Here is a 12097-nt window from a genome sequence, read left to right as displayed (position 1 = left end):
GAGATCACAAGTAGGCAGAGAGGCAGGCAGAGAGAGAGGCGGAAGCAGGCTCCCTGCTGAGCAGAGAGCCTGATGTGGGGCTCGATCCCAGGACCCTGAGACCATGACCTGAGTCGAAGGCAGAGGCTTTAACTCACTGAGCCACCCAGGTGCCCCTGAATCTCCTTAATTCAGACATAATTCCCCTCCCCACGCTGTGTAATGACATCCAAGTTTCCTCCTGGAAATCCAGATTGGTCACTTAATTGGGGCATTGACCATTTTCTTATCAGGTTGGATGGCTTGGTAAACCACACATGGCTAAGGGATAGGCTTAGCTTTCAGTTTAATGGGACTAGACTGTTTTCTCGGTGAAAGCATCCCTCCACCAAACCCGAGGTTGTCTTGAGAAGGAAAGGGTTATAGTGTCATGTTAAAGCAGAGGTTCTGGAATGAGACATCACTTTAGGTTCTGATACCGCCAACTACTTGCCTCAGTGACTTCAAGCAGTTACTTAGCCCAATTCCGTTTCTATTAGCTCCCATGTAGAAGGAGAGTGACAATAGTATCTCCTAGTGTTACTGTGAAGATTAAATACCAACCCAGTGCCTAGCACACAGTAATAATAACAATCATTATGGTTACTGGTATTAAAATATATTACAGAGTTTAAAGTACAAGTTTGTAAAACAATATTTTCCATCATTTTAATACACAAGTACACACATACTCGTAATACAGACATATTCTTACACGCATATATGTTTATAGACATTTAGAAAAAAATGAAATATATGCCAAAAATATTGACTGTATGTGTCTGTTGTGTGCTAAGATGATGGATATTTTTCTATATGCTTTTCTATATGCCTTTAATTTTTATGATTATTATTTTTGTATTCAAATGGCAAAGTTACTCAGTGAATTTTATGAATAATTTGAAAGTGACTCAAGGTAATTGAGCCAAATTTCATCACATAAAAACACAGTTTTTAGCCCAGGTTTAGTTGTCCTTATTGAAGAAATCAGGGAGAATATCACTCTTCGGCCAGTTTCGTCTTTTTGAGAACTGAAAGTGCATTGAGTCAGGGACCATTGCTGTTCTGATACTAGTTTATATGTTGCTAATGGGTCTCTATGTCAACAAAATGATGTGTATTGTCAGAGAGCCGTGCAAACACAGACATTGCCTTAAGATTGAATATGAGTACTCCAGAAACTGATATGACAAATACTTGATCATTCAGGAACCTTCTATGTTTAGGCATCAAAAGCAAGCAAAGAGGAGGCCTGGGTGGCTCAGATGGTTGATCATCTGCCTTCGCTTCCGGTCTTGCTCTCCAGGTCCTGGGATTGAGCCCCATGTCCAGCTCCTGGCTCCATAGGGAGTCTCCTTTTCCCTCTCCCTCTGCCTTTACCCTGCCTGTGCTCTGTCTCTTTCTCTCTCTCTCTCTCTCTCTCTCTCTCAAATGAATAAATAAAATCTTTAAAAAAAAAAAAAAAGCAAGCAAAGAAGTGTAAGCAATGATTCATAGCACCAAAATGAGTGAATTGCTTCTGAAAGAGTGATTTCATTTTCTCAGATATTTCTGCACTTCTTTGGAATTTCTGAACCCACAAAGTTCAGGCCAGGTCATAGAGGAAAATAAGTACAACTTTTCTTTGAGGTCTAATAGATTGATTCTCTCAGGATGCTCACGAATTCCCAGAAGGCTTAGATCTGAGTTTGGTAAATACCTTCAACAACTCTCTGCTTCTCAGTCATCTAACCAGTTAAAATAATCTTAACTTGGCACAGCCAACTTCCACACCTTCCAGTACATCTGCAAACCTCTCCTTTTAATTTTTATTTTACTTTATTTTTTTAAGATTTTATTTATTTTATTTATTTGACAGAGAGAGATCACAAGTAGGCAGAGAGGCAGTCAGAGAGAGAGGGGGAAGCAGGCTCCCTGCCGAGCAGAGAGCCCAATGCAGGGCTTGATCCAGGACCCTGGGATCATGACCTGAGCCGAAGACAGAGGCTTAACCCACTGAGCCACCCAGGCGCCCCCTCTCCTCCTTTTTAAACTTTTAAAAATGTTTATTTAAAAAAAAAAGAAAGTACAACATATGGGAATATACTCTCCCCTTTGAAAAACAATTCAAATCTTGTTCTTTCCAGCTCTTCTACCAGTGAGCTATCCTTTCTTTAGCCATTGGCCACAAGTCAGCATAGATACATACGTTGGTCATGCATTTCTCTTGACACCACATGTACTGCTCAGAATTGTGCCTAATGAGAAGAGTTCCCTTCACCACTCTGTCAGGACCATCCCTTAGTAGAGCTACAGTGTCTCATTTCTGGTTGGGGCTAGCATACCGTGCATGTCCATTCACAAATGGGCATGTCTTTTCCCTTCTCTGCTAACTGATCATAGGATCCTCTCCATGAGTGTGTGGTGCGAGAGCTTACGAGGAAGGTGTTACTAGGTTTTCCTGCAGTTTACTTGTGCCTTCCAGACATGCTCAGGCCCAGTCTTGCTTTCAGCATACCAAGTGGAAAGCTTTTGTACAGTCCAGTTTTATGAATCCGTTGGTCAGATAATACTTCTCATGACGGGCTGTTCTTATTACATAGTCTCTTGGTTTCCCATGGGCAGGCATATAATCTTTGTTAGAGCTAAGTAGCAAGCCAGGAACCAAATAGAAAAAACTTATTGACAGTACCCTAAGGAGTCTGTAACTCTTACTCTTCTCTGGATGCTTGTCAGAGGCTTCTTACCCCATCCCTGTCTGCCATGTCATTTGTAGTACTAGTGGGTGTGCTAAAGCATAGCCCCAAGAGTTAGGGCAGCTTCTACTGCTGAAGAACCTTCTCTCTTTTTTTTTTTTTTTAAAGATTTTTATTTATTTATTTGACAGACAGAGATCTCAAGTAGGCAGAGGCAGGCAGAGGGAGAGGGAGGGAAGCAGGCTCCCAGTTGAGCAGAGAGCCTGATGTGGGACTCGATCCCAGAACCCTGGGATCATGACCTGAGCCGAAAGCTGAGGCTTTAGCTACTGAACCACCCAGGCGCCCCTGAAGAACCTTCTCTTGAATCAGGCCCCAGTAAAAACTGGCAGCCTCATGGCTTACCCAGTATATAAGTCAGAGCGGCATATCCACGTATGAAGCTCACCAGTTATGTTACGTCTTTCTTAGTGGACATGGTGCCAAGTGTAGCAATTTTACTTCAGATGCGATATCCTGCCTCAGACCTCTGGAACCATAGAAACCATCAATGTGGTGGATCCCTGAATTTCCATGGCTTTTATCCTCCATTCTCTGGCTTGTACGTCTATCTTACAAAGGCATCCTGAGTGCTTGCTACTTCTTTGTTCACGAGATCCAGTTGACATAATGCCATCCGTGTGATGGACCAGTGTGGTGATCTTTGGGATACTGAGATGATCGAGGTCCTTCCAGACTATATTATGACAGTGCAGAAATAGCCCTCAAGTAAAACATTGAAGGTGCACTGCTGTCTGGCACTTGGTGGGAAATTGCATCATGCTGTTCTTACTGATGATGATGGAAAAGGAAGCATTTGCTGGGTCAGCAGTTATCTACCAGCTAGCAGAGGTTTTGCTCATTTTCTCCAGCAAGAAGTATCACATTTAGAAATGCAGCCATGATTGGCCTCACCATCTGTTGTTATGTTCCAAGATCTTTCTGGCTTTTGGCAAGGAAAAAAAGGAGATATAATAGGAATCAACTCCTCTGTATCCTTCAATGTTTTTGATAGTAGTACCGATTTCTGAGCTTCTCCCATGGATGTGGTACAGCTTTTGGTTTACTTTCATAGTAGGGAGAGGGGAAGAGTTCCAGGGGTTTCTTCCTGGCCCTTTCTTCTGTATGGCTTTTATGACATAGGACAGGGAACCAATGTGGGAGCTTGGCCAGTTACCAAGTATATCCATTTGCCAGTTACCAAGTATATCCAAGTATATCCAAAATTTTAGGACTAGGGAGGTAACCAGAGGATGGGCCTGTGTTCCCATGGTACCCACCACGGGATACCAGGGTTGACTTCATCACTCATCTCTTTTCTGGAATGAGATAGGTGCTCTGACCTGTGGGCCCCGCTTTGGATCTTCAGGGATTAGTGTCAGTTTAGGTCTGGTGTCTAATAACCCTTGAAAGGACTATACATTTCTCTTTCCCCAGTGGGCAGTCACTCCTGTGCATGGGTGCAGGTCTCTCTCAGGGAGGTCTGGAAAAAGACTGTGGCCATTATAGGATCACAGTAATCTCCTATTTAGTCCTCCTCAATCCTTTGAATGTACTCCCATATATGCTCTTCAGACTCCTGCTGGTAAAAATTTCTGAGATTCTGCAAATTTTCCAGTATAACAGTGGTCTCTTCCCAGAGTCAGCTATGTACTTCTTCCTCGGTTCTTGTGGAGCTAACTGTCGTTAGGGTGCAATGAGGGGTGATAGGAATAGGTAGTTAGGAGAATTGGCATCCCCCTAAGTGCTGGGCTCTATACTAAATTGCCTACTATACTTGTGCTCTGGGTATCTTGTATGAAACAACTTATCCTGCTTCCCAGCTCTTTCCCCCCTCATCTGTTTCTGATGCCATTTAATGTCATACCTTATTGTCCCTTCCAAAGGGAAGACCTGAGACTTGATGTCCTTTAGTTCTGCTCCTGTGGATTGCGCACAGTTAGGCACAAACAGACATTCAAGCTCGTACATAATACGGTACCAGCAGGGCCCACCATGCCCTGGGTCTCACATTCTCAAGGGATAGGTGTGGAAAGTGTAGCACTGTGACTTCCACTCTCTTGTCACTTCTCTACAGGTAGAGAATGGGCTGATGTGCGTCTCGGGCTCCTAGGCAAGGTTAATCTGCCTTAGAAGAGCTAAGGTCCCACCTGCTCTGATTCTGTGGCAGTAGAGCTCTGGGGCTGTGGGCAAGACTTTGATCAGGTGGCCGCCCTGGTGCAGTGGGTGAACTAAAGAAGCTAGCTGCTTTTATGCGGCACTCTGAGCTTAGGAGTGGGTCAGCTACATTATCTGTGTTTTCTGACAACTAATTCAGCTACATGTAAATCCTCCTTGACTGCATTCATCTGGTCTAGCAAAGTGGGTTTTGAATCCTCTCAAAGTAAGCACCCTTATAATCAGTCCAAATTCACCATACCTGAATATGCAGTGCGTATTGGTAGATATTTGAAATAATTGCTTCACTGTAATTTACTTACAATTATAGATCTGTCGGTGTGACTTCCTAAAATTAGTCACCAGGGAAACTGGCAAAGTAACTCTTTAAAGGGTGTTATTTTGTATCAGTGGAGAGAGTGGGCTTCTGTGTGTAGCAAAAGTGACATCAATTTGACATCTCAAGCACTTTGTCCTTGGGCAGAATGATAATAACATAAATGTATTTGTTCTATAGGAAGATTGTAATATCTTTGACCAGGGGCCCAGGGCATAAAATCCACAGTTGTTAAAATGCAGCTTAGCGCAGTGGTTAAGAGCAAGACTGGAGCCACACCGCCTGGGTTCACATCCTGTATGGATAATTTATTTAATGTCTCCTTGTCTCAGTTGCCTCACATCTAAAATAGGAGTAAATAATTACTATATAGGATCCTAATCTGAAGCAGGCTTCACCTGCTCCTCTTGATGCAAGAAGTCTGAAAAACACACTTTGGGGGTGCCTGGCCAGCTCAGTCAGAAGAGCATGTGCCTCTGAATCTAAGGCCCGTGAGTTCGAGCCCCACCTTGAATGTAGAGATTACTTAAATAAATAAACTTAAAAAAATAAAATGGAAAATACACATTGAAAAACCCTGCCCGAAATCTAACAAAATAGAACCCTTTTAGGTGCAAGTTGGCCTCAGTTCACCTGAACTGTAGCTCCTAGAATTTCTTCATAGTAAGGAAGGCAGGTGGGACACACGTGTTTGATTGTAGTATAGCTATTGATGGGGCAGGAAAAACTATATCTCTAACCTGGCTGTGATTTAGGATCAAATGTAAATTCCTGCCAGAATAAGCATAAAATGGGTCCTGTGAATAATGACAAATCATTGTATTTTTAAATTATTTTGCTAATCCATGCTCTCTTTTTTCTTTTTATTTTCTTTTTTTTTTTTTTTCTGTTGATTAAGGTTGCATGATGGAATTTGAATATTACCTCAAGAGGTTTTATGTTTTGGATTAGCTAACTGTGTCCTCTGCTGACTATTTCTTCGGACTTATTTTTTGGTGTCCTTTTGAGACAATAAACTCAAAGGGATTATAACATGGACTACAAGGAAAGCTGCCCAAGTGTCAGCATTCCCAGTTCTGATGAACACAGAGAGAAAAAGAAGAGGTTTACTGTAAGTATGTAATATAAAGCATATGGAGAAAAAAATGAATATAGAGAATATTTCCATATCTGCTTTTGTTCTTCCCTAACCTAGAACCTCCTCCATCCAATGTTTCCACATAATCCATATCTTACACACCTTTAAAATTATATATCCTCCACAATCTTCCCTTTGTACTGTAACAGAATATAGTTTCCTTTTCAGATTTTTGTCTGTTTACTTATCCCCTGGGAAAAGGTTATGAAACTCCAGTATATCCTCTCACTAGAAATTGTGCAGGCACGAGGATCTACAAACATGCACATAATTTCACATGCATTGTCAGGAGATGAATGGACTCCAGAAGTCATGGATCCCATGTTAAGAACCCCTGTCGTGCAATTTCCACAGCACCTTTCTTAATGACATTAATCATTTTCTACCTCAGTTTTTGAAGTATTTAATCCAGTATTTTATCTCTTTTTTACCTGAAAGGCAAATCCATTTCTAATTTTATCTTTTTTATCACCATAATATCTAATATGGAACTATAAAGAATAAACACAGTGAATGTTTGCTGAATCATTGTATCAGTGAGAGTAGCCATTTCTCTAATTAGTGTAATGAAACATCCTGTTTTAGTTCCAGTAGTCCTGTTTATGTGTATATTCAGAGATCCTCTGCCCTCCTCCCCTTGAAACAGTATCATTTATCTTGTCTATAACTGATCTGCTCTTCCTTGTAATCTCCCACCACCTGCTGAGTAGTATAAAGAAATTCATTTAACTCAATTCTGTTTAACACTTAGTTTGAGCTAAAATTTAGGCAGTTCTTTTAAGTTAAAATGCTAAGGCTGTCTTCATTCTACTCTATTTCTCCTATTTGAACACACGCTGCTCCAACTTGACATCATGGTTTATGAATGGAGAGGTGTCCCCTTTCATGGTATTTATTGAGTCAGTGATTGACCTCATGGTAGCCTGCTGAAGGCTCTTGCATTCTTGTTAGCCCTCTAGATCTTTGCTGTTCCGGGTGTAGAGTGACTGATCTGGCAAACAGCCAGCTGTAGTTGACCTGATCTAGCCCTGGACATTTTGTTGGCATCCACTCCTCGTATCTGCAGTCAGTCAACTGATTTGTTATCTATTCTCTGTTGGCTTAGCCAGAGTGGTGGTGACTCACTGCTGACCCAGCTTCCTCTTGGCTCATGATGGCTGTAGACCCCACTGAGGCTTTGCCATTCCTTTCACTGCTCTTGATTCAGGTGGTCTACCCCGACCTCTGACCTGGGGATCACTTCGCTTCAGCCAGTTGCATCCATGACAAATGACTTTCAACTCAGAGTTCATGTCACATGGGAAAACTGAGGAGTTAAACTAAACCCTTTGGTCTGACCACTCTAGTCTCCTCCTCCTTCATTCCTTCCTTCCTTCATTTTTAAGATTTTATTTATTTATTTGTCAGAGAGAGAGAGAGAGCAAACATGCAGGGAGAGTGGCAGGTAGAGGAAGAAGCAGGCTTTTTGCAGAGCAAGGAGCCTCATGCGGGACTTGATCCCAGGATCCTGGGATCATGACCTGAGCTGAAGGCAGATGCTTAACTGACTGAGCCACCCACGTATATTTTTGTTTTGTTTTGTTTTTAAGATTCTATATATTTATTTGTCAGAGTAAGAGAGAGAGAGAGCAAGCGTGATTCAGACTCCTTTCTTAACTAGGTGGGGCTCAAACCCCCAGTAACACTTTTCTCCCAAAGTCCCAGACAAGGAACTGGAAACAGCTTCTGTCCTTCTCTCCTCTGTTTTCCTATTCTTTTCTTTTCTTTTTTTTTTTTAATTTATTTATTTGATAGAGGTCACAAGTAGGCAGAGGGGCAAGCAGAGAGAAAGGGAGAAGCAGACTCCTTGCTGAGCAGAGAGCCCGATCTGGGGCTCGATCCCAGAACCCTGGGATCATGACCTGAGCCGAAGACAGAGGCTTTAACCCACTGAGCCACCCAGGCGCCCCTGTTTTCCTTTTCTTAATAAACATACTTCCATATCCTGTACCAAAGCCTAGAGAAGAGACTGAGGAAAGACTGCAATGTGTGTCTGGCCATTTCCTTTGCTCAGTGTCTGTTACAGCAGTATCTTAAACATTGTTCATTTATTCCACAATCTTATAAGCAAGTCTTAGAAACGTCACATTGATGGTAAATAAGAGGTCAGTATACCTCAGTAAAATAGTGAAGTGTGTGAAAGTTTTTTTTCCTTCCCTCTTCTTTTTTTTTTTTTTTTTTAAACCCCATGAGCATTCTGTCCTTCAAGGGCATAACTTCCTGCCAAGTTTGATGGAAATTCATGTATGGCAAATATAGGCAGTGAGTTATTTCAGTGTCCATTTACTTTTCATGGTAGAGGTATTTTCGTGCCATCTGTGAAAGGTTCGGGAAGTCTGTAGCATTGCTCTTACCCAGCTGTTCCCAGAGCTGTCCCCTGCATTCTCAAAGGCCTCCTCCAGATCACTTTGTTCATTTCCTTGCTTCAGATTATCAAATGTTGCCTTTGTAGAGAGGCTTTTTCTGACCACCCTATATAAAATAGCACCTTCACAGCCCACCCTACTCCTACTCTTTACAGTATAGTAGAGGTGTACAGTAGAGTACACCTACTATCTGTCCTGCTTACCCTATTTAATATTGGGGGGGGGTGGTTGACGAGGGGCAGAGAGAGAGGGAAAGAGAATCTTAAGCAGCCTCCAAGCTCAGCAGAGACCTCAACACTGGGCTCAATCTCAAAACCCTGAGATCATGACCTGAGCAGAAATCGAGTCAGATGCTTAGCCAACTGAGCCCCCCAGGTGCATCACCCCTTTTTTTTTTAGTATAGGCTCCACATCCAGCATGGAGTCTGCCGCAGGACTTGAACTGACAACCCTGAGATCAAGACTTGAGCTGAGATCAAAAGTCAGATACTTACCCAACTGAGCTACCCAGGTGCCTCTACCCTATTCAGGTGCCTCTACCCTATTTAGCTTTTTTTTTTTTTTTTAAGATTTTATTTATTTGACAGAGACACAGCAAGAGAAGGAACACAGGCAGAGAGAGGGAGAATCAGGCTTCCTGCCAAGCAGAGAGCCTGATGTGGGGCTCGATCCCTGAACCCTGGGATCATGACCTGAGCTGAAGGCAGATGCTTAATAACTGAACCACCCATGTGCCCCTGCCCTCTCTAATTTTTTAATAGCAGTTATCACTACTTGATATATTTTGTGTTTGTTTATGACTAGACTAGACTACTAGCAAGATCCTTTGAAATAAGAACTTCCTTCATTGTTGCTTTATCAGTACCCAGAACAGAGATGGATATTTTAGAAGTATTTGTTGAACTGATGTTGAATGAAGAGTAGTACTGAGTTCACATGTTAGCTGCTGATCACTACAGGGCAATCCTCAAGAACCTCCATTCTAGTCAACACAGATAGACCCTACCTCACCCAACGCATACTCTGTGTTGAGCCTCAGTGGGTCCCAGATGCCTGTGTCATACTTGGGAACGAAAACAGAGATTGTGTTATTTGCTATTTGATATTTTTATACTCTAGTTCTCATGTCTTTTATATAGATCTATACTGTGAAGCTTCTAACAGAGAAATGCATTATCTTCTAGAATGTCTTAACTTAAACCAAGTTTAAATTATACTTTCATTATTTATCCATTCAACAAATTGTCATTGATTTTTTGCATCATGCTAGGTGCTGTTCTAGGCACCGGGGGTATGGTAGGTAGCAAGAATGATAACAGCCCTTGCTCTCAAGGAACTCACTTTCTGGTGGTAAAAGACAAGCAGTAAGGAAATACTAAAAAAATAATAATAATAGTTTTATATTGTAATAAGCATTGTACTGCTATCTGTGAATTCTTGTTCATCTTTTGCAAATGAAAGTGTTTTATAAAATTAGAGGAGTTTGTTGTTACCTGTTGGTGTTTTATTTGAACTCACGTAACAGGCCCTTGTTTAGGGCACCTTGGTGGTTCAGTCACTTAAGTGTCTGCCTTTGGCTCAGGTCATGATCCTGAGATCGTGGGATGGAGCCCTGAGTTAGGCTTTCTCTTTCTCTGCTTTCTCCTTCTCTCAAATAAATAAATAAAATCTTAAAAAAAAAAATAGGCCCTTCATAAGTTACACGGCTATTTGGTAACTTCATGGGGCTTTATTTGAAGCAGGGCTGCTTCTGCCTGGAGCCTATTTGTGGCTTCTAGTCTTGGCTGTCCTTGGGTAACCATGGGAAGCCACCTTACCATACTAGGAAGCCAGCATAACTAATTCAAGAAGCTTGCAATCATCTAAACCTAAGCTTCTGATTCTTTGCTAGCAGTCCTCTTGATCCTGAGTGCTCTATGAGTTAAATCTGTAATCTGGTCTTAGAAACACCATAGCTTCAGCGGCCCCTTAACTAGGTTCTTTATCCTCTACTTCCCTCTTCTCTCCTCATGAGCTGTATCATCTTACAAATAAATCCGGTGTCTTACATCCAACAGCTTCCTCTAAGACCACTTGATGCCTTCTTGGTTAAGACCAGAAGAGCCACGTTACCACCCACCACCAGATGTAGTTCATGTAGGTGCCTGGGTCCCCTTTTTCTCTCAGTCTAAGTAATCCATCACTTAACTCCAGTGACTGATACCGAGGACTTTGTTTTACCTTCCAGGTGGGATCTTATCCTCTCTCTCACAGAGGAATGTGGTTTGCAACCTGTGACACTTCTCACTGTGCTCTTGCTAATGTGACCATATTTTACAGAGTGCTACAGAATTCTCGTTCTAATCACATGCAGTCTCAGAGAGGTGCTTTCCTCAGAGTATTATCTAACTATGAACTTGTGAGCATAGCTTTCAATCTTTTATGGGAGAGGATAGTTTATACATATTTGTATGCCCATATTCTAAAATAAGCCTGGTTTACTCCAAGTTGTCTAAAAGACCGTGGACAGCTGTATTGTAAACTCCAAAGTAATTCCTATCTCTTTAATTCATAACCCAAGTCATACATCATTGAGCTTTTCCTCAAACACCTTGGTTCTTGTTACTTTTCTCTTTAGAAATGATACATGGGGCATCTGCGTGGCGCACTTAGTTAAGTGTCCGACTCTTGGTTTCAGGTCAGGTCATGATCTCAGGGTTCCGGGATCAAGCCCTGTGTCAGGCTCTTTGCTCGGTGTGGAGTCTGCTTAAGACTCTCTTCATCTCCCTCTGCCCTTCCCCACCCTTCATGTCTTCATGCTTCTCTCTCAAATTAATCTTTAAAAAAGAAGAAAAAAAAAAGAAATGAAACAGATCTTTAGAGTCCCAAACCATCCTCTCTACATTATTATGTTGAATTATACTCTGAGAGTATGGGATGGGATGAATTATCAAAATTAATTCTGTATTATAATGGTTGATGATTTGATACTGGCTCTGGTATATAAAGGGTTAAAAGATTTGCATTTTAGTCTCATAAGTCTGTGAATTTGAGCAAATTATTAAACTTTTTTGAGCCATAATTTCTAATGTATATAGTAAGGGTTATAGTATTTGTTCTGCTTACTTCATAGGGTTGTTGACTCTGGTTATATGAAGTTATATATATTTATATATGATTATTAAACACAGGTAAGGTAGTAGTAGGAAGTCTGAGGATAATTCCTGGTTTGAAAAATACTGTGTACAAGATGACCTAGAGGGAGAAGAACTTTTAGCTGAGTCTTTACTGTGTGCCAGACATCACTTTTGAAAATACTTTATAATTTCAAGATAATGGTTACTGTTGG

The 12097-nt window shown here is 41.5% G+C and overlaps 1 protein-coding gene across 11 annotated transcripts in view; it reads left to right on the top strand.

Moving 5' to 3' along the window:
• Positions 1-12097, top strand: part of SGK3 (serum/glucocorticoid regulated kinase family member 3) — a 183164-nt gene that overhangs the window by 105632 nt on the left and 65435 nt on the right. For all 11 annotated transcript variants that reach the window (XM_046020112.1, XM_046020129.1, XM_046020090.1 and 8 more), the window contains one exon: positions 6125-6337. In XM_046020112.1, the coding sequence (XP_045876068.1) occupies positions 6260-6337 (78 nt within the window). In that variant the 5' untranslated portion in view covers positions 6125-6259. The remainder of the gene's footprint in view (positions 1-6124; positions 6338-12097) is intronic.

Source organism: Meles meles, chromosome 1 (assembly GCF_922984935.1).
Source record: "Meles meles chromosome 1, mMelMel3.1 paternal haplotype, whole genome shotgun sequence".
NCBI classification, from domain to species: domain Eukaryota; kingdom Metazoa; phylum Chordata; class Mammalia; order Carnivora; family Mustelidae; genus Meles; species Meles meles.
This window is presented reverse-complemented; position numbering and strand designations above follow the sequence as displayed.